This window comes from Acinonyx jubatus, chromosome B4, assembly GCF_027475565.1.
Source record: "Acinonyx jubatus isolate Ajub_Pintada_27869175 chromosome B4, VMU_Ajub_asm_v1.0, whole genome shotgun sequence".
NCBI classification, from domain to species: Eukaryota; Metazoa; Chordata; class Mammalia; order Carnivora; family Felidae; genus Acinonyx; species Acinonyx jubatus.
In genome coordinates this window covers 19,786,432-19,807,317 of record NC_069387.1, presented here as the reverse complement: position 1 = coordinate 19,807,317, position 20,886 = coordinate 19,786,432, and the positions used below count along the sequence as shown (strand labels likewise).

The following is a 20,886-nucleotide window of genomic DNA, read 5'->3' as shown; positions in this document are numbered from 1 at the left end:
TATCTACAAGAAACACTTTAAATATGAAGACACTCATTGATTAAATATCAATGAATGGAGGGGTACCTGGGTTGCTTAGTTGGTTAAGCACCTGACTCTTGATTTCAGCTCAGGTCATGATCTCATGGTCATGAGATGGAGCCCCGAGACAGGATCTTACGGTTCGTGGGATTGAGGCCAGCTTCAGGCTCTGCACTGACAACAGGGAGCCTGCTTGGGATTCTCTGTCTCCCCTTCCCCTGATCATGCACACTCTCCTTCTCTCTCAAAATAAATAATCTTCAAACAAATTAATGTAATCCATCACATCAACAAGATAAAAAAAATCATACATCATATCAACAGTTGTAGAAAAAGGGGCACATGGGGGGCTCAGTCAGTTAAGCGTCCAACTTTGGCTCAGGTTACGATCTCACAGTCCGTGAGTTCGAGCCCTGCATTGAGCTCTGTTTCAGATTCTGTGTCTCCCTCTCTCTCTGCCCCTCCCCTGCGGGTTGCAGAAAAAGCATGTGACAAAGTACAATACCCATTCACAATGGGTGAAGTTTAAAAACTCTCAGAAAACTAGGAATAAAAGGGGAACTTCCTCAACTTGGTAAAGTTGGTTAACTTACAGCTAACATCATGCTTAATGGTGAGAAACTAGGTTTCCCACTAATATCAGAAACCACTCCATTACAACATCATACTGGAAGTCCTAGTTTATGTAAAAAGACAAGAAAAGGAAATAAAATATAAACTGATTGAGAAGGAAGAAGTGAAAGTGTGGTTTTTCATAGAGAACATGGTTGTCCATGTAGAAAATCCAAAATTACTGACCAAAAAATTCCTGGAACTAATAAACAATTACGTAAAGACTGCAAAACCAAGGTTAAATGAAAGAGAGAAACTGCTTTCATATATACTCACAAGGAACAAGTGGAATTTTGAATTAAAAACACAATACCATGTACAAAAGCACCTCCAAAAATTAAATACTTAAAGTTTTAATCTAACAATATGTATAAGGTCTACATGAGAAAAGCAACAAAACTTGTATAAACAAAATCAAAGAACTAAATAAATGAAGAGATATCCCAACTTCATAGACAGCAAAACTTAATATGGTCAAGATGTCAGTTCCTCCAAATTGATCTACAGATTCAATACAATTTCAACCAAAATCCCAGCCAATTTTTGCAGATACTGACAAATTGATGCTAAGGCACATACGAAAAGGTAAAAAGATACAGGATAGCCAACACAAAAGTGAAGGACAAGAATAAAGCTGGAGTAGTGACATACTCAATTTCAGACTTGCTTAAAAGCTACAGCAACTAAAAAAAAAAAAAAAAAAAAAAAACAACAACAACCCTCCAGTAATTAAGATAGTGTAGTGCTGTTGAAAGAATAGACAAACAGATCAATGGAACTGATTAAAAAAAACTTCAGAAACAGACCCACATAACTACAGTCAACTAACCTTTGATAAAGGTGCAAAAAAGCACTACAATGGAACAAACACAAGCTTTTCAACAACTAGGGCTAGAACTGGTTATCCCCATGCAAAAACTGAATCTAGACATAAATTCATTTACACCCTTCACAAAAATTAACTCGAAATTGATCATAGATCTAAATGTAAAACACAGAACTACAAAACTCCTAAAAGATAACATAGGAGAAAATAGGATAACCTTGGGTTTGGCAATGACTTTTCAGATATAACACCAAAAGCACAATCCATGAAAGAAAGAAATGGTAAGCCGAACTTCATTAAAATTAAAAACTTTTGCTTGGGGCTCCTGAGTGGCTCAGTCGGTTGAGTGTCCGACTTCGGCTCAGGTCATGGTCCTGAGGTTTGTGAGTCAGAGTCCCACATTGGGCTCAGTGCTGACAACTCGGAGCCTGAAGCCTGCTTCAGATTCTGTGTCTCCCTCTCTCTCTGCCCCTCCCCCAGCCATGCTCTTTCTCTCTCTCCTTCAAAATTAAATAAACATTTTAAAAACTAGTAATGAAATAAAATAAACTTTTGCTCTACCAAAGACATCATCCAGAAAATGAAAACATCAGCCACAGGCTGAGAAAATACTTAAAGAAGACATACTTGACATTTTTCACAAAACTAGAACAAATAATACCAACATCCATATTGAAACACAAATACCCCAAATAGCCCAAGCAATCTTGAAAAAGAAGAACAAAGCTGGAAGTTTCACAATTCCAGATCTCAAGATACACTACCAAAGCTGTCATAATCAAAACACTACAATGCTGAACAAAAACAGGCACATACATCAACAAAACAGGGGACACAGAAATAAACCCACACTTGTGTTTATGTGGTCAATTAACTCCATGACAAAGGAAGTCAAGAATATACATACAATGGGGAAAAGAAAGTCGCTTCAATAAATGGTGCTGAAACTGGACAGTGACATGCAAAAGGATGAAACTGGACCACTTTCTTACACCATACCTAAAAATAAGCCTAAATGTGAGACCTGAAACCAGGACGAAAACCTAGACGAAAAACATCTTTAACACTGGCCATAGAAACACTTTTCTAAATATGTCTCCCCAGGCAAGGAAAATAAAAGAAAAAATAAACTGTCAGGGCTACATCAAAATAAAAGTTTTGCACAGCAAAGGAAATCATCAACAAAACAAAAAGGCAACCCACTGCGGAAGAGTAGGTACCTGCTGGATCAGAGGGGTGGCTCAGTCGGTTGAGCTTCTGACTTCAGCTAGGGTCATCATCTTATGGTTCCTGAGTTCCATCCCTGCATCAGGCTCACTGCTATTGGTGCAGAGCCTGCTTCAGATCCTCTGTCCCCCTCTCTCTCTGCCCCTCCCCTGCTCACACTCTCTCACAAAAATAAATAAACATTAAAAAAAAAAAAAAAAAGAGTAGGTATCTGTCAATGATATATCTGACAAAGGGTTAATATCCAAAATATGTTAAGAATTTATACAACTGAACACAAAATAAAAGTGACTGCAAAATGGACAAGAGGACCTGAATAAACATTTTTAAAAGAAGACATACAGATGGCAGACACACACATGAAAAGATGTCAAATATCACTAATCATGAGAAATATGCAAATCAAAACAGTATCACCTCACACCCATCAGAATGGCTAAAATCAAAAAGACGATAAACAAGTGTTGACAAAGATGTGGAGAAAAAGGGATCTTTGTGCACTGTTGTTAAGAATGTAAATTGTTACAGCCACAGTGGAAGATAGTATGGAAGTTCCTTGACAAACTAAAAATAGAATTCAGAAGATAACTAAATAACCCTTTTATTTACATGCAATAAAGTTTTCTATTCCTCAAAAAAATATAAAAATAGAAATACCATATGATCCAATAATTCCACTACTGGGTATTTGCTACCCAAAGAAAACAAACACACTAATCTGAAAAGACACATGCACATTCTATTCTTACAGCAGCTTTATTTACAATAGCCAAAGTACAGAAGCTATCAAGCATCCACTGATGGCTGAATAAAGAAGATGTGATTATATGTATATGGAATGGGATGGAATACACAACAGAGTATTATGCAGCCATATAAAAGGATGAGATCTTGCCATTTGCAACAGGAATTAACCTAGGGTATTACACTAAGTGAAATAAGTCAGACAAATACAAATACCATATGATTTCCTTACGTGTAGAATCTAAAAAACAAATGAATCAACAAGCAAAAAGCAGAATCAGACCTAATGAATACAGGGAACAAAATGATGGTTGCAAGAGAAGAAGGGTATGGGGGGATGAGCAAAATGCATAAAGGAGAGTGGGAAACACACGCTTCCAATTATGGAAAGAATAAGTTATAGGAATTAAAAGATACAGCATAGGGCATACAGTCGATGGCATTTTCGTGACTATTATATGGTGATAGATGGTAACTACACTTGTGGTGAGCGTAACATGATATACAGAGTTGTTGAATCACTATGTTGTACAGCTGAAACTAATCTAACATAGTGTGTCAGCTGTACTCAAATTAAAAAAAAAGAGGGTGCCTGGGAGGCTCAGTCAGTTAAGTGTCTGACTCTTGGTTTCAGCTCAGGCTGTGATCTCATAGTTTGTGGCATTAAGCCCGGTGTCAGGCCCTGTGCTGACAGCACAGAACCTGCTTGGGATTCTCTCTCTCCCCTCTCTCTACCCTGACTCTCACACTTGTGCACGTGCATGCACTCTCTCTCAAAACAAATAAATACACTTATAAAAAAAAGGACATACCTGATAAGAAGACTTATCTAAAATATATAAAGAATCCTTCATAAAACAATAGCAAATGAACTGATTTTTAAAAGGACCAGAAATTCTGAAACCTCACCAAAGACGATATACAGATAGCAAGTAAGCACAAGAAAAGAAACTCCACATCCTATGGCAGCAGAGAAATGAAAATTTAAACAATGACATGCCACTCTACACCTATTAGGATGGCCAATATCCAAAAAACCAACAGTACCAGACGCTGGAGAGAACGTAGAGAAAAAGGAACTCTCAACTCATTGTTGGTGGAAATGCCAAATGATTCAGCCACTTTAGAAAACAGTTCGGCTGTTTCCTACAAAATTCAACATACTCCTACACTGTATTATCCCACAATTACATTCCTTGGTATTTACCCAGAAGAAGTGAAAAATTACATCGACACAAAAACCTGCACACAGATGTTTATAGCAGCTTTACTCATAATTGCCAAAACCTGGAAGCAACCAAGATGTCCTTTTGGATAAACAAACTGGTATATCCAGTCAATGGCTTATTATTCAGTCCTAGAAAGAAATCAGTTATCAAGCCTCAAAAAGATATAGAAGAATCTTGCATTCATATTACTAAGTGAAAAAAGCCAGTCCGAAAAGGCTACATACTATGATTCCAACTTACGACATTTTGAAAAAGTCAAAATTATGGACACGGTGAAAAGATCAGTGGTTGCCAGGGGCTAGAGAGGGTGGGAGGGATGAATAGCTGGAAAACAGGACTTTTTAGGGCAGTGAAACTATGCTGTATGATCCTATCATAGTGGATACGTGTGTCACCATACATCTGTCCAACCCATAGAACACACAACACCAAGAGTGAATCCTAACATCAACTATGAACTTTGGGTGATAATTAAGAGTCAATGTAGGTTCACCAGCAGTAACAAATTTACCACTTTTTTGAAGGATGTTGATAACAGGGGAGGCTATAAATGTGTGGGAATAGGGAAAAAAGGGATATACAGGATATCCTAGTACCTTCCTCTCAATTTTGCTCTGGACCTGCAACTACTCTAAAAAAAATAACATCTTAAAAATATTAAGAAAAAGACATGGAGGAAACTTTAAAGCATAAAACCACATGAAAGAAGTCAATATGAATAAGCTACACACTGTGTGATTCCAATTTTATACGACATTTTGGAAAAGTTAAACTATGGCGACCACTAAAAAGACTAGTGGTTGTTGGGGTTTGAAAGGAAGGAGAAATAAATTGGCAGAACACTGAGAAGTTTCAGGGGAGTAAAAGTTTTGTAGGATACTATAGTGATGGATACGTGTCCTCAAATAGTTACTCACAGAACCAAACATACAACACCAAGAGTGAACCCCAATATCAACTATGGACTTTGGGCAATAATGGTGTTTCAGTGTAGATTCACATATTATAATAAATGTATCACTCTGATAGTGGGGGAAGATGAATATGGGACAGAGGGTACACTGGAAATCTCTGTAATTTCCACTCAATTTTGCTGCGATTCTAAAACTGCTCTAAAAAATAAATGTGGGTATTGTCAGAGGCAAGGGAGGCACTGGGGGATGAGAAAAAAAATGGATGAACCGCTTTTGTTTTGATTTAAATTCAAATAAGCTGCATTAAAAAAAAGAAAAGAGCTATTTGTCTGCCACTAGATTGCAAGGCAAAATTTCCCCACCCACACAGCATTTAAATCTACCCATTTATCTATTCCTTAATTTTTATGCATGGAAACTTCCAAAGTTCCTTTATATAAATGTCAGTGCAAAACAGGTATTATTTGTAGATTCTACACTAGAAAGTATGATTCCATTCTTACTAAAAATTTAATTTAAAAAATCTAAAAAATTAATTTAAGTTTATTATTTTGAGGGGGGAGTGCCTGGGTGGCTCAGTCGGGTAAGCATCTGACTTCAGTTCAGGTCATGATCTCACAGTTAGTGGGTTGGAGCCTCGCGCTGGGCTCTGCACTGACGGGAGCCCGGAGCCTGCTTCAGATTCTGTCCTCCTCCCTCTCTCTGCCCCTCCCCCATTCACACTCTGTCTCTGTCTCTTGAAAATAAATAAATGTCAAAAAAAATTTTTTTAAGTTTATTTTTTTGAACTGCTATATCAAAAAAAGGCCTCAAATAAATTAAATCATCTTCTACCTTAAAAAATTAGAAAAAAAAGAATGAAGTAAAGCCAAACCAAGCAGTAGGAAGGAAAAAATAAAATCAGAACAGAAATAAAAACCTAAAACTACTAAAAACTAAAATACAAAACCTTAAGATCATTAGAAAAAAAAAAATCAGATTCCAAAAGCTAATAATTTAAGATCAATAAACTTCATAAACCTCTATCCAGCCTGGATTAGAAAAAAAGATACAAACTGCCAAAAGTACCTCAAGAAGAACAGCCTAAATAGTTCTCTATCTATTAAAGAAATGGAATTATAGTTTTAAAAAAACTTCCCAAGAAAAACTCTATGCCCAGATGGCTTCAGAATTCTACCAGGGGCAGCCAGGGGGCTCAGTCAGTTAAGCGTCTGACTTGATCTTGGTTCACGTCATGATCTCATGGTTCATCATGATCTCATGGTTCGTGAGTTTGAGCCCTGCATCAGGCTCCACACTGACAGCTTGGAATTCTCTCTCTCCCTCTCCCCACCTCCCTCCCCCCCACCTACCCCCTCTCAAAATAAATAAACTTTAAAAAAAAAAAAAAAGGAAACTCTATAAAACACTAAGAAATAATACCAAATTTAGACAAACTCTTCCAGAAAACTGAACAAGAGTGAACATTTGGCAACTCATTCTGAGTCTAGCATTATTTTTTAACCAAATCCAAAGACATTCTACAAAAAAAACTATAGGCCAGTATCTCTCATGAATGCAGACGCAAAAATGTCTTCACATTTCAAAAATCTGAATTCAGTAATGTACACAACTGGTAATATATCAAGACAAAGTGGCATTTATCTGGCTTAACAGCAGGAAAAAAAAATCAACCAATGAATGTACTTCATCATATTAACAGATTAAAAAAAGAAAAAACATCCATCATATTAATGTATCTATTAAAATATATAGAAAAATTATTTGACAAAATCTAATATCCATGGCCAATTAAAAACTCCACAAACTAGGAACAGAAGTAAACTTCAACATCATATACAATGTTAGAAGATTACTTTCCCCCTAATTTCAAGAATAAAGCAAAGATGCTCACTCTCACCACTTGTAGTTAACAATATAATAAGAAATACGGGGCATCCAGACCAGAAAGGATGAAGTACAACGGTCTTATTTGTAGTTGGCCTGATCATCTATGAAGAAAATCCCACGGAATCAATAAGCTACTGGAAATAAGAATTTTCAGCAAGTTTGCAGGACACCACATAAACATACAAAACTACAAAAATGTATTTCTATACACTAGTAAGAAACAATCAGAAATTTACACCTTAAAAAAGATTATAACAGCACCAAAAAACATCGAACATTTAGGAACAGAGCTGAAAAAAGATTTATAAAACCTGTATACTTGTTACTGAGATTAAAATACATTAAAGAGATATACTGTGTTCGTGAATCAGAAGAGTCAATATTGTTAAAGACATTAATTCTCCCTCAAAATGATTTGTAGATTCAATGCAGTTTGAATCAAAATACAGGCAGTTTTATTTCAACAACTTGACAATCTGATTCTAAAACTCACGTAAAAACTGAACCTAGAATAGTCAAAATGACTTTGAAAGAGAACAAAGTTGGAAAATGGATCCTACCTGACCTAACTGGTTATTATAAAGCTACAGTAATCAAGATAGTGTGGTATTAAATGTAAAAGACAGGGGCACCTAGGTGGCTCAGTCAGTTGAGCATCCAAGAATTGATTTCTGCTCATGTCATGATCCCAGCATTGTGGGAATCAAACCCCACATTGGGCTGTGCATTGAGCATGGAGTCTGCTTAAGATTCCCTCTCTCTCTCTCTCTCTCTCTCTCTCTCTCTCTCTCTCTCCCTCCCTCCCTCCCTCCCTCCCTCCCTCTCCGTTCCTCTCTCACACTCATGCACTCACGCACATAAATAATGAATGAATGAATGAATGAATGAATGAATACTAGTTTTAAAAAATGCAAAAGCAGACAGATCAACAGAGAACAGATTCCAAAAAGAGACCAATATATATATGGTCAAGTGGGATTCAACAAATGTGGGTAAAGGCAATTCAGTGGAGAAAGAACAGTCTGTCTCACAAGTGATCCAGAAAAACTGGGTATCTATAATTCGAATAAGTGGACTCTGATGTATAAGTCACATAAGCAAAAATTAACTCAAAAGGGTAAATGTGAAAGATGAAAATATAAAACTTCTAGAAGAAAACATATTTAAAAAAAGTATATACTAACCATTTAATTAAGATGTCTGCTTAAGGAGCGCTTGAGTGGCTTAGTCAGTTACCATCTGACTTCAGCTCAGGTCATGATCTTGCAGTTCACAAGTTCGAGCCCCGCGTCGGGCTCTGTGCTGACAGCTTGGGGCTGGAGCCTGGAGCCTGCTTTGGATTCTGTGTCTCCCTCTCTCTCTGCCCCTCCCCCTGCTCCTGTTCTGTCTCTATTAAAAATGAATAAACATTAAAAAAAAAAAAAAAAGAAGAAGAATGTCTGCTTAAGCCACTGAGTGGGAAAAATACCTGCAAATAATGTACCCGATAAGGGACTTGCATCTAGAACACATGTTGTCTCACAAAATTCAGAAAACAAACCAAGTCAATAAAAAAAGACAGGTGATGAACAGATCTGAGCAGACCTTCACCAAAGAAAATAAAGAAATGGCAAATACACACATGGAAAGACATTCAACATAATTTAATCATTAAAGAAATGCAAACTGAAACTTCAAAGAGAAAGTACCCCACACCCACTAGAAATGCCAAAATTAAACCATACCAAGTAGTACAGAGAATGTAGAGGAACAGACCCCTGATACACTGCTGGCAGAATCATTGAATGGTACAACTATTTTGGAAAATAGTTTGATAGTGTCTTTAAAACTTAAGGCTACACCTACCAGGTAACCCAGCTATTCCATTCCTTGGTATTTATGCAAGAAAAATCTGTCCATATAAAGATTTGTATTATATTCCTAGTAGCTTTGTTAATAGCCAAAAATTGGAAAACAATCTGAATGTCCATCAATTACTGAATGGATAATCATTATGGTATGTCCAGACAATAGAAAGTACTCAGCAATTGGGGCGCCTGGGTGGCTCAGTCGGTTAAGCAGCCGACTTCGGCTCAGGTCATGATCTCACGGTCCGTGAGTTAAAGCCCCGCGTCGGGCTCTGTGCTGACAGCTCAGAGCCTAGAGCCTGTTTCGGATTCTGTGTCTCCCTGTCTCTGACCCTCCCCATTCATGCTCTGTCTCTCTCTGTCTCAAAAATAAATAAAAGTTAAAAAAAATTAAAAAAAAAAAAAAAAGTAGTCAGCAATAAAAAGAACGTACTGATACACACAACATGGATGAATTTCAAAGTATGCCGAGTGAAAGAAGACAAAGTGTAAAATATTGTATGTTTCCATTTTTAACATTCTAGAAAGTTCAAACTAGAACTTTCAGATTACCATGTAACTAAATATGATAGCTAGTCCTTATATTATTATGACACAGTTAACTTTTTTTTTTTTTCCTTTTCTTTAACTTCACTTCCAGCATATTCACATCTTCTTTGTGTTCTTCCAAACTCTGGCCCTCTTCTCAGTCTTATTTGCTAGTTTCACCTCTGCTCCAAAACCTTTCAATACTGGCAGCCGTAGGGTGTCCTAAGGCCTCTTGTCCTCACCACCTGCACTCACTCCTCCACTGGCACCCACTCTCATGGCTTTACGTAAACTCTTTATGCACACAGTTGCCAAAATTATACCCATAGTCTGGACCTATTTTCCAAATGCTACACTATGCATGCCACTGGTTAATTAACATTTCTACCTGGGTGTCTAATAAATATTTCAACCCTAAAGTAGGCAAAACAGCCCAGCCAAGATGTCCACATCCTAATCCCTAAAACATGTGATAAGTTATGTTACATGGCAAAAGGGTCTTTGCTAATTTAAGTAAGGCTACAGACTTTAAAATAAGAAAATTATTCTGGATTTTTCAGGCAGACCCATTCTAATCTCATGAACCCTTAAAAGAAGAGAACTTTCTGTGGGCAGAAGCAGAAAAGGTGCAGCAGAGAAGAAGTCAGAGAGATCCCAAGTATGGGAAGGACTCAATAGGCTAGTGCTGGCTCTGAGACGGATGGACATACGTGTAAGGGCTGAAGAGAGCCTCTAGAAGCTAAGGGCAGACCGCAGCTGAGAGCCAGAAATAAAATGGACATAAATTAACAACTTGGGGGTGCCTAGGTGGCTCAGTCGGTAAGCGTCCGACTTCGGCTCAGGTCATGATCTCGCAGTTCGTGAGTTCGAGCCCCGTGTCGTACTCTGTGCTGAACACTCAGAGCCTGGAGCCTGCTTCAGATTCTGTGTCTCCCTCTCTCTCTGCTCCTCCCTCACTCATACTCTGTCTCTCTCTCAAGAAAAAATAAACATTAAAAAAATTTTTTTTGTAAATCAACAACTTGAATGAGCTTAGAAGCTCTTGCTCCCAGATAAGAACCCAGGCCAGCTTTGAGAGATCCAGAGGAACCAGCTGAGCCCACCAGTCTTCCAGCCCCCAGAACAGGGAGATAACACTTTTATATTGTTTTAAATTGCTACATTTGTTCTGGAAGCAAGAGAGCACTAATACCATATCCAAAACTGAATTCCTCATCTTGTCCTCAACCTAACACACCCCACCCACAGTCTTTCCCATCTTTGTTAACAGCAATTGCATTTTTCTAGTTATCTGGTCCAACACCCTTTGACTCTTCCTTGGATCCTCTCTTTCTCTCACACGTCTCATCTTCTTTCTGAGAAAGCTACGTGGGTTCTACATTTAAATAAATTCAAATTCTCATAACCTCTCACCACCTCCCCTATTACCACCATCTCTCTCTGCATTATTATAATAATCTCCTAAGGGCTTCCCAGCTTCCATCCTTGACTCTCTAGTCTATCCAGAACAAAGCAGACAGAGATCCTAATAAAACCTAAGTCAGATGGTATGCACCAATGGCTGGCTTTTGAATCAAACTCAAAAACCAAGTCCTTGCACTGGTTTGCACAGCCCTACGTGATTGGCCCCTTGGCCAGTATCACCTTCTGTGGTTCTCCCCGCTCCTTGCTCATTATGTCCCAGCACCTTTCCCTGTCCACACTTGTTTTCACATTAGGCACATATAACATTTACTATAATACTTCCTATGAACCAGATACTGTTGTAATTGTTTTACATATATTATCTTATTCAATTCCAATAATTATTTCACCCATTTTACAGATGATCAAACAAAGTTACAAAGAGGTTAATTAACACTCAGTGGTGAAGCCAGAATTCAAAATCACAGGTGAACAAAGCCCACTCTATAGCCTAAATTCTTAATCTCAATGATGCCCCCCAAGTTGTTAGCCTTACTTACTATTTTTCAGAACTGAGTATAAACAGAATGTAAAATAAAAGACTAAGAAATGGGAATCCTAAAGTGTTTAACGTAGGGTTAAAGAGGTAAGAAAAGTTAAAGGGAACCAGGACACTGAGAATGATATTACTTCTTAAAGGTAAAAGCCAGCACATAACTAGTTATTATATAAAACAAAATATGGCACTTAAAACTTACTTTTTCTGTGGTAACAGTCAAAGAAGGAACCAACGCAGGTGATGGCTCTGGTTGCTTCTTGTGTTTTTGTTTGTGTTTGTCCTTTTCTTTATATTTCTAGAAACACACAGAAATAAAATCCAATTTAAATTTAAATCATAAACCATGTATATAAAGATTAGATTCTTTCATAATTCTGTTTAGTAACTCAAAATGTTAATGAATACTTGACAAATAATAAAACATTACTTCCTTTGATTGTATTCATATTATTTGATAAACAATACTAGTAAAATAGTATTATTATACATTAAGATGTATAGTAACACGGGTAAAAATTATTTTAAGTGATTTCAGCTCCCTTATTCTTGACCAACCTAAAGTAATATATAAACAACTGAAGTCTATAATTATTTGATACATTTATATCAGGCAACCTATATTTTTTTCTACCTAAAAACACCAAAGGGGTTCCTCAGTAGCTCAGTCGGTTAAGCATCCGACTCTGGATTTCAGCTCAGGTCAGGTTCCTACAGTCATGAGACCAAGCCCCACATTGGGCTCTGTGCTGAGCATGGACCCTATTTATGATTCTCTCTCTCTCCCTCTCTCCCTTCACCCGCCTCAACTCTCTCAAAATAAATAAACACTTAAAACAAAACAAAAAAACATCAAATACTTTTGGTATATTTTATACACTGCACTTTAAAACTTCATAGCACTTTGACATACACTATCACATTAGAATAGTGTCAGATTCTACATCACTATGCATTAAATTGTATGGCCCACAAACTGGAAACCAGGCCACAGAAACTTAGGTTAAGAAATTTTTTCCTAGGTTTACTCAGAAAAATGTATGAATCAGCTATCTCAAACAAAAATAATTTAGGAGTGCATGGGTAGCTCTGTCAGTTAAGCGTCCGATTCTTAATTTCGGCTCAGATCATGATCTCAGTCCACACTGACAGCATGGAACCTGCTTGAGAGTCTCTCTGTCCCTCTGTCTCTGCCCTACCCCACTTGCACTTTCTCTCTCTCTGAAAATAAACTTAAAAATTTTTTTTAATCATTTAAAGTTTTGGTGTGCTACTTGCAATTTAAAGTACTAAAACTGATGAATTAAATATAAAAAGAATTCAATTAAATTAGAAATTAATTACATATTAGGAGACCAACTTTATTTAATGACAAAAAATTTAAACAAATTGTTTTCAATTGTATTGAAAGAATTGAAACTGAATTGAAAAAATCAGGATCGGGAGTAAAACTTACTATTATTTAAAGAGTTACATTTTAAGGATGCCTGGGTGGCTCAGTGGGTTAAGCGGCCGACTTCGGCTCAGGTCATGATCTCAGGGTTCATGAGTTTGAGCCCTGTGTGGGGCTCTGGGCTGACCGCTCAGAGCCTGGAGCCTGCTTCAGATTCTGTGTCTCCCTCTCTCTCTCTGCCCCTCCCCCACTCGCACTGGCTCTGTCAAACATAAACATTTTAAAATAAAAATAAAAGAATACATAGAGTTACGTTTTCATTGCAACAGATCTTAGTAATGACCACCAAGGAATCCTGCCTCTGTTTCTTTGTAGCAGGATGTCACTGCTCCTCCCATCATAACATGTCCCCTTCTCCACCGCCCCCACCCCCCCATGAACCTACATTAGCTTTGTGATTTGCTTTGGCCAAGAGAATGTGCACAGCGATGTACAAGTTCAGGAGTCCAAAGCTTTACAAAAGTCTTAGATGGCTGCCACCTTTGCCCTTTTGATTCCAGTCACCATGTAAGTAACCACTTCAAGCTTTCTGATACAGACAGCTTGAGAATGAGTAGAGAAGTAGAGAATGAGACCCTGTGGCGAAAAACTGAAGTACCCCAGCCCATAGCCAGCAGCATCTAACACCAGACATATGGATAAGACTACCTTGCTGGAATAATTTAGTGAAAGTAAGATGACTTAAAATGTCAAAAGAATAAAAACAAACAAACAAACAAAACGCCTATCTTACACTACCCTGCCAGCCACCAGCTGAATATAGTCTCATAGGGAAACCCAGCTGATAACATGTGGAAGCAAGATGAATTGTTCCTGCTGAGCACTGCCTGTTATAAGCCACTACAAGTTGTGGGGTGGTTTACCAAGCAACAGTAGCTAATTGTAACAAGACTAGAATACACAATTGGGTAATGAGAGTTAAAGAAAGTATAAATTACAGTATAACTTATAAATATGAGGTTCAAATGATCCCAGGTCTTTAAGTTCTGTATCAATATTTTTCTCCCATAAAGTTAATGAAGAAGCTTTTTTATCCTTCATGTTCTCCTTCCCATACTGGGTTTTATTCTTCAAAGGTTTTACTCTACAAGAGATGGGATGATTTAATAGTAAATAACCCTGACTAACAACAAGGTAGACAAACAAACTCTTAAAATGTGGAAACTGCTTGGGAGTAAAAGGCAAAGAATGCACATGTACATGTATGAAAATACAAACATACAGAAATCATCATGGAATTACACAGAATTCTGGTTCTATGTGGTACATCAGGAAAGGTATCCTGACATGAGGATTGCAAGTGTTCAGTGGAAACAGACTGTGAACAGATTATATCACTAGTCTGTAAGATATGAATCAAAACAGTCCAATTATATTCACTAAAGAGATAGGCTGATTTTACTCCAGAAAACAATATGGAGTTTTCTCAAAAAGTTAAAAAACAGAACTACCCTGGGGAGTCTGGTGTCAGTATCCAGTATCCCACTCTTAATCTCAGGGTCTTGAGTTCAAGCCCCACACTGGGGTTTAACTTAAAAAACAAACAAACAAACAAACAAAAATAGAGCTACCCTATAATCCAGCAATCGGCCCTACCAGGTATTTACCCAAAGGAAACAAAAATAATGATTCTAAGGGATATACATGCACCCCAATGTTTATAGCAGCATTATCAACAATAGCCAAATTATGAAAAGAGCCCAAATTTCCATCAACTGGTAAGTGGCTAAAGATGTGGCATATATACACAATGGAATATTGCTCAGTCATCAAAAAGCATAACATCTTGCCATTTGCAATGATATGGATGGAGCTAGAGAGTATTATGCTAAGCAAAGTAAGTCAGAGAAAGACCAACATCACAGGATTTCACTCATATGTGGAATTTCAGAACCAAAACAAATGCACATGGGGCAAGAAAAAAAAAAAAGAGGGGAGACAAACCGAGAAACAGACTCTTAACTATAGAGAACTGAGGGTTACTGGAGGGGAGGACAGTAGGGGGATGGATTAGATATGTGACAGGGATTAAGGAGGGCACTTGTTTTGATGACCACTAGGCTTCTACGTAAGCGATGAGCAACTAAATTCTACATCTGAAACTAACGTTACACTGTATGTTAACTAACTGGAATTTAAATAAAAATTTGGAATAAGATTTAAAAAAGAAAAGGGTGCCTGGGTGGCTCAGTTGGTTGAGCGTCCGAGTCTTGATTTCGGCTCAGGTCATGGATCTCCACATTCACGAGTTTGAGCCCCGCATCAGGTTCTGTACTGCCAGCACAGAGCCTGCTTGGGATTCTGAGTCTCCCTCTCTCTCTGCCCCTCCTCTGCTTGCACTCTCTCAAAAGTAAATAAACATTAAAATGAATAAAAATTTAAAAAGAGAGAGGCTGATTTTAATAGATCAACACAACAAGAGGAAACTGTAGAACAAGATTCAGTTATATGTAAACATTTAGTATATGATAAGGAAGGGTTCCAAATTTGCAAGGAAAGACTAAAATTACCTAATACTGGTACTAGAAAAACTGGTTAATAACTTGAGCAAAAGTACATTACTCAAAATATAATAAAATCCAGATGGATTATTTTAAAGAGCTAAATAATAATTAAAATAACCTAAATGGATGGGAAGACAGTATTTTTGAAATCTTTAACTTTTAAAAAGAAAAGACTCTTTTCTACATATAAAAACAAAGCAAAAATTATAAAGGGAAAAAGCAGGTTTAGCTACTGACATTTGAAATGCTTCTACATTAATTTAAAAACCTTTCAAAAGCAAAAATTTGGAAAATGAGTAAAATAAATATGTTCTACATTTTCAGCACTGTTTAATTTTTTTTACAAATCACTGAACATATATACACATAAATGCCATAGAACAATGTAAAAAGGACAATTCACAAAAGACACAGAGTCACTAAATAACAAAAAATGTGAAACTCAACCTTTAAAGAATTAAAGGTAGTATTTTGCTCTCACTAGTAATCAAAATTGTTGAGTTTTGCTTTTTGTAAGACCCAATGTTGCTCAGGTTATGGTGAAATGAGCGCTTGCATATATTAGAGACAGTATAAATTGGGAAGGACAATTTTAAAAGAATTAGAAACCATAAAAATGTTCTCTGTCCTAGAAATTTCACCTCTAGGAGGTGAACAAAGGATTAAATACTGTTTATTACAGTACTATTTGCCATGAGAAAAACCTGCAAACAATCTGAGTATGCAACAACAGAGATGTGACTGAAAAAATCATTATAAAACCATACAATGGCCATTAAAATTAGTATGTTCTGAAGAAATGCTTAGAGATTTAGGAAAGTGGTTAATATATGCATGAATAAAAAACAACCAGAAGGAAATAAACCAGTATTGGATATTTTTTATATAAAGCCATAGGTCAGAACCAGTGTCACTCCCAACTGAATCAGTGAGCACAACTAACAATAAAAATAATCAGAACCATACAAATACATATATCTCATTTAATCCTTAAAAGAGCCCTGTGAGGACCTATTTTTATAAACCAAGTCACTTAATCACAGAGTAGACTCTTTTATCCACACCCTCAAAGAAACTTAAAAGAAACTTTTAAAAAGCAGACTTTTTTTAATTTAAAGAAAAAACAAATGGACAAGTTAGCTATGATGAGAAATTTTTACATGGAAAGGTCAAAGAGTGGAGAAAGGAAGGAAAAGATGAAAAGAAGGGAGAAAAAAATTTCAATTTTAAAGTAGCTTTAGTTCCAGAATGAACTATTTTTAAGGACAATGATACAGGAGTTTTTAACCTATGTTTAGAGTTCTTGTGTGCAAAGTGGAATGGGTAAAGAAATTCCTGATGGAAAATTAAGGGGCACCCAGATGGCTCAGTTGGTTAAGTGTCCGACTTCGGCTCAGGTCACGATCTCACAGTTAGTTCGTGAGTTCGAGCCCCACAGTGGGCTTTGTGCTGACAGTTCAGACCTTAAAGCCTGCTTCGGATTCTGTGTCTCCTTCTCTCTGCCCCTCCCCTGCTCCCTCTCTCAAAAATAAGTAAACATTAAAAAAAATTTTTTAAGGAAAATTAAAGTACACAACAATAGATAACCCTTAAAATAAACTCATGTGTTTAGACCCAAAAGAATCAGAGAGATCTTAGAGAATTTTGAAAGTACACATATAATCAGTGAACCACTGACAGAAATGTTTGCTGTAAGTTAAAAAGTGAATTCTAGAAGGAATGCATTATCAGGCGGGAGGTTACTTTCCAGAAAAAAATCTAAATTTTTAACAAAGGTTCACTGGTATGTAGTAAAGAATTTCATTATTACTAAGTGCCAAGAAGAGTTCACCAGGAAGCCGAATATTAGAAAGTAATTGTGTAGCCATAACATAAGAAAGAAAACGGGGGCACTGGGTGGCTCAGCTGGTTAAGCTTCTGACTTAGGCTTAGGTTATGAACTTGGAGTTCACAAGTTTGAGCCCTGTGTCAGGCTCTGTGCTGACAGCTCAGATTCTGTGTCTTCTGATTCTGTGTCTCCCTTGCTCTCTGCCCCTCCCCCGCTTGTGCTGTCTCTCTCTCTCTCTCTCTCTCTCTCTCAAAAATAAATAAAAACATTTAAAAAAATTAAAAAAGAAAGGAAATGAATATGAGTTATTTTAATATAACATAATTCTGTATTGGAACTGAGTGAATTTCTATTAAGTTGCCTATGTTCAACTAACTCTCAAGCGCTTAAAAATTAGGTGATGTAAAATCCCACCAAAATTTCCAACGTTAACCAAGTAAAAAACAAATGAACAAACAAAAACCAGTAGAAAAAAAGAAATGAAACAACAAACCCAACAGTAACTGAAACTGGGGAGACGACAAAAGCAGATAATAATGCATTAACAGGGGCGCCTGGGTGGCTCAGGCTGGTTACCTAGTTACCTATCCAACTCCTGATTTCAGCTCAGGTCATGATCTCACGGTTCCCTGCTGACAGCACAGAGACTGCTTGGGACTCTCTTTCGGTCCCTCCCAACACACGCACGCTCCCTCCCTCTCCCTATAAATGAATGAATGAATGAATGAATGAATGAATGAATGAATGAATGAATTTTTTAAGTTATGATAATACTTATATGTAAGAAAATAATAATGCATTAAACAAAAACTGGCAACCAGCAATAAAACAGAAAATTTTAGAAATAAGAGCAGAAACTGTCCCAGTCTGAGCTATAGAATTCAGCTCTTCATCCTGCTTCCAATTCCTTAGAATTCTGAGAATATCACAAAAACTCCCAAATCTGGAAAGAAGAGATCTTTTTATCTTTTTGCTTTCCTGCCCCCTTAATTTGTTATTTTTCTGCCTAAAGAGTAATACCAGCTTCAGAGCAGAAAAAGGAACAAGTAGGATACAAAAACAGGAAGAGTGAAGAGGTGCTGACTCTTTGGAAGTCAAGGAAGGATCTAGGCTAAGAATGAATTGTATAAAATCAGGGTATTCTCCCATAGGAATGAGCCATCCCACATAGTTGACAGATTAAAACCTAGTACAAGGCATTTAATCAAGCATTTAAAAAGAGAGCTGAATCTGGGGTTTTACAAAAAAATTTATACCGCCCTAGCTGAAATTTTACACTGTACCCTTGCCATTCCCTCTGGCTTCCAAAAGAGGCAAAAATACTTATTAGCCCTCACCTACCTCAATATAATAAAGGCTTTATATGAAAAACGCACAGCCCATATCACACTCAATGGTGAAGAACTGAGAGCTTTTCCCCCAAGGTCAGGAAAAAGATGAGATGTTCACTCTCACCACTTTTATTCAACACAGTACAGGAAGTCCTAGCCACATAAAACAACATAAAGAAATAAAAGACATTCAAACTGGTAAGGAAGAAGTAAAACTCTATTTGTAGATGGCATGACAACTACATATAGAAAACTCAAAGACTCCACCGAAAAACCACCAGAGGATAACAGCATACAAAATCAAGCATTGTACAGAAATCTGTGGCATTCCTATACACTAAAATTGGAGTCGCAGAAAGTGAAATTAAGAAAACAATTCCATTCATAACTGCACCAAAATTAATAAAATATCTAGAAATAAACTTAACCAAAAGGTGAAAGACCTGTACTCTGAAAAACTATAAAACACTGATGAAAGAAAATCACAACAATGTAAAGAAACGGGTCAGAAGAACAAATACTGTTAAATTTTTTTTAAATGTTTTTATTTATTTTTGAGACAAAGAGAGACACAGCATGAGCAGGGGAGGAGCAGAGAGAGAGGGAGACACAGAATCTGAAGCAGGCTCCAGGCTCTGGGCTGTCAGCACAGAGCCCGACGCGGGGCTCAAACTCATGGAGTGTGAGATCATGACCTGAGCTGAAGTCAGACACTCAACCGACTGAGCCACCCAGGCGCCCAGAACAAATACTGTTAAAATGTCTATACTACCCAAAGCAATCTACACATTTAATGCAATCCTTATCAAAATATCAACATTTTTCACAGAACTAGAACAAACAATTCTAAAATTTATATGGAACCACAAAACACCTTGAATAGCCAAAGCAATTGTGAAAAGGAAAAACAAAACTGGAGGTATCACAAATTCCAGATTTCAAGTTATATTCCAAACCAGTAGTAATTAAAACAGTACGGTACTGACATTAAAAACAGGGGCATCTGGGTAGCTCAGTCTAAGCATCCAACTCTTGGTTTCAGCTCAGATCATGATCTCACAGTTTCGTGAGTCTGAGCCCCAGGTCAGGCTCCATGGTGACCATGTGGAGCCTGCTTGGGATTCTCTGTCTCCCTCTCTCTCTGCCCCTCCCCCACTTGTGCTATCTCTCTCTCACTCTAAATAAATAAATAAACTTTTAAAAAGTTTAAAAAAAAAAAAGGGAGGGGTGCCTGGGTGGTTCAGTCTGTTAAGCGGCTGACTTCAGCTCAGGTCAGGATCTCACAGTCTGTGAGTTCGAGCCCCACGTCGGGCTCTGTGCTGACAGCTCAGAGTCTGGAGCCTGCTTCCGATTCTGTGTCTTCCTCTCTCTCTGCCCCTTTCCTGCTTGCTCTGTCTCTCTCTCTCTCTTTCTCAAAAATAATAAGCATTAAAAAAAAAAAAAACTCTTTTTTAAGTTAAAAGAATTTTTTTTTTAAGTTAAAAAAAAATCTTTTTAAAACAGACACACAGGGGCACTTGGGTGGCTCAGTAGGTTGAATGTCCGATTTCAGCTCAGGTAATGATCTCAGGGTTTGTGAGTTCGAGCCCCATATCAAGTTCACTGTTGTCAGCACAGAACCCACTTCGGATCCTCTGCCCCCCTTTCTCTACCCCTCCCCAGCTTATACTCTCTCTCAAATAAATAAACATTAAAAAAAAAAAAAAAGACACATAGATCAATGGAAAAAAAACAGAAAACCCAGAAATAAATCCACAATTATATGGTCAACTAATCATTAACAAAAGAGGAATGAATATACTATGGGGAAAAGACAGTCTCTCCAACAAATGGTGTTGGGAAAACTGGACAGCTACATGCAAAAGAATGAAACTGGACCACTTTCTTTCACCATACACAAAAATAAACTCAAAACTGGTTAAAGACCAAAATGTGAGACCTGAAACCATAAAAATCCTTCAAGAGAACATAG

At 37.3% G+C, this 20,886-nt stretch overlaps 1 protein-coding gene across 19 annotated transcripts in view; it reads right to left on the bottom strand.

Annotated features, from left to right (window-relative positions):
* MLLT10 (MLLT10 histone lysine methyltransferase DOT1L cofactor) overlaps nt 1-20,886 on the bottom strand; it is a 233,864-nt gene that overhangs the window by 83,205 nt on the left and 129,773 nt on the right. For all 19 annotated transcript variants that reach the window (XM_027073587.2, XM_027073585.2, XM_027073590.2 and 16 more), the window contains one exon: nt 12,001-12,096. In XM_027073587.2, the coding sequence (XP_026929388.1) occupies nt 12,001-12,096 (96 nt within the window). The remainder of the gene's footprint in view (nt 1-12,000; nt 12,097-20,886) is intronic.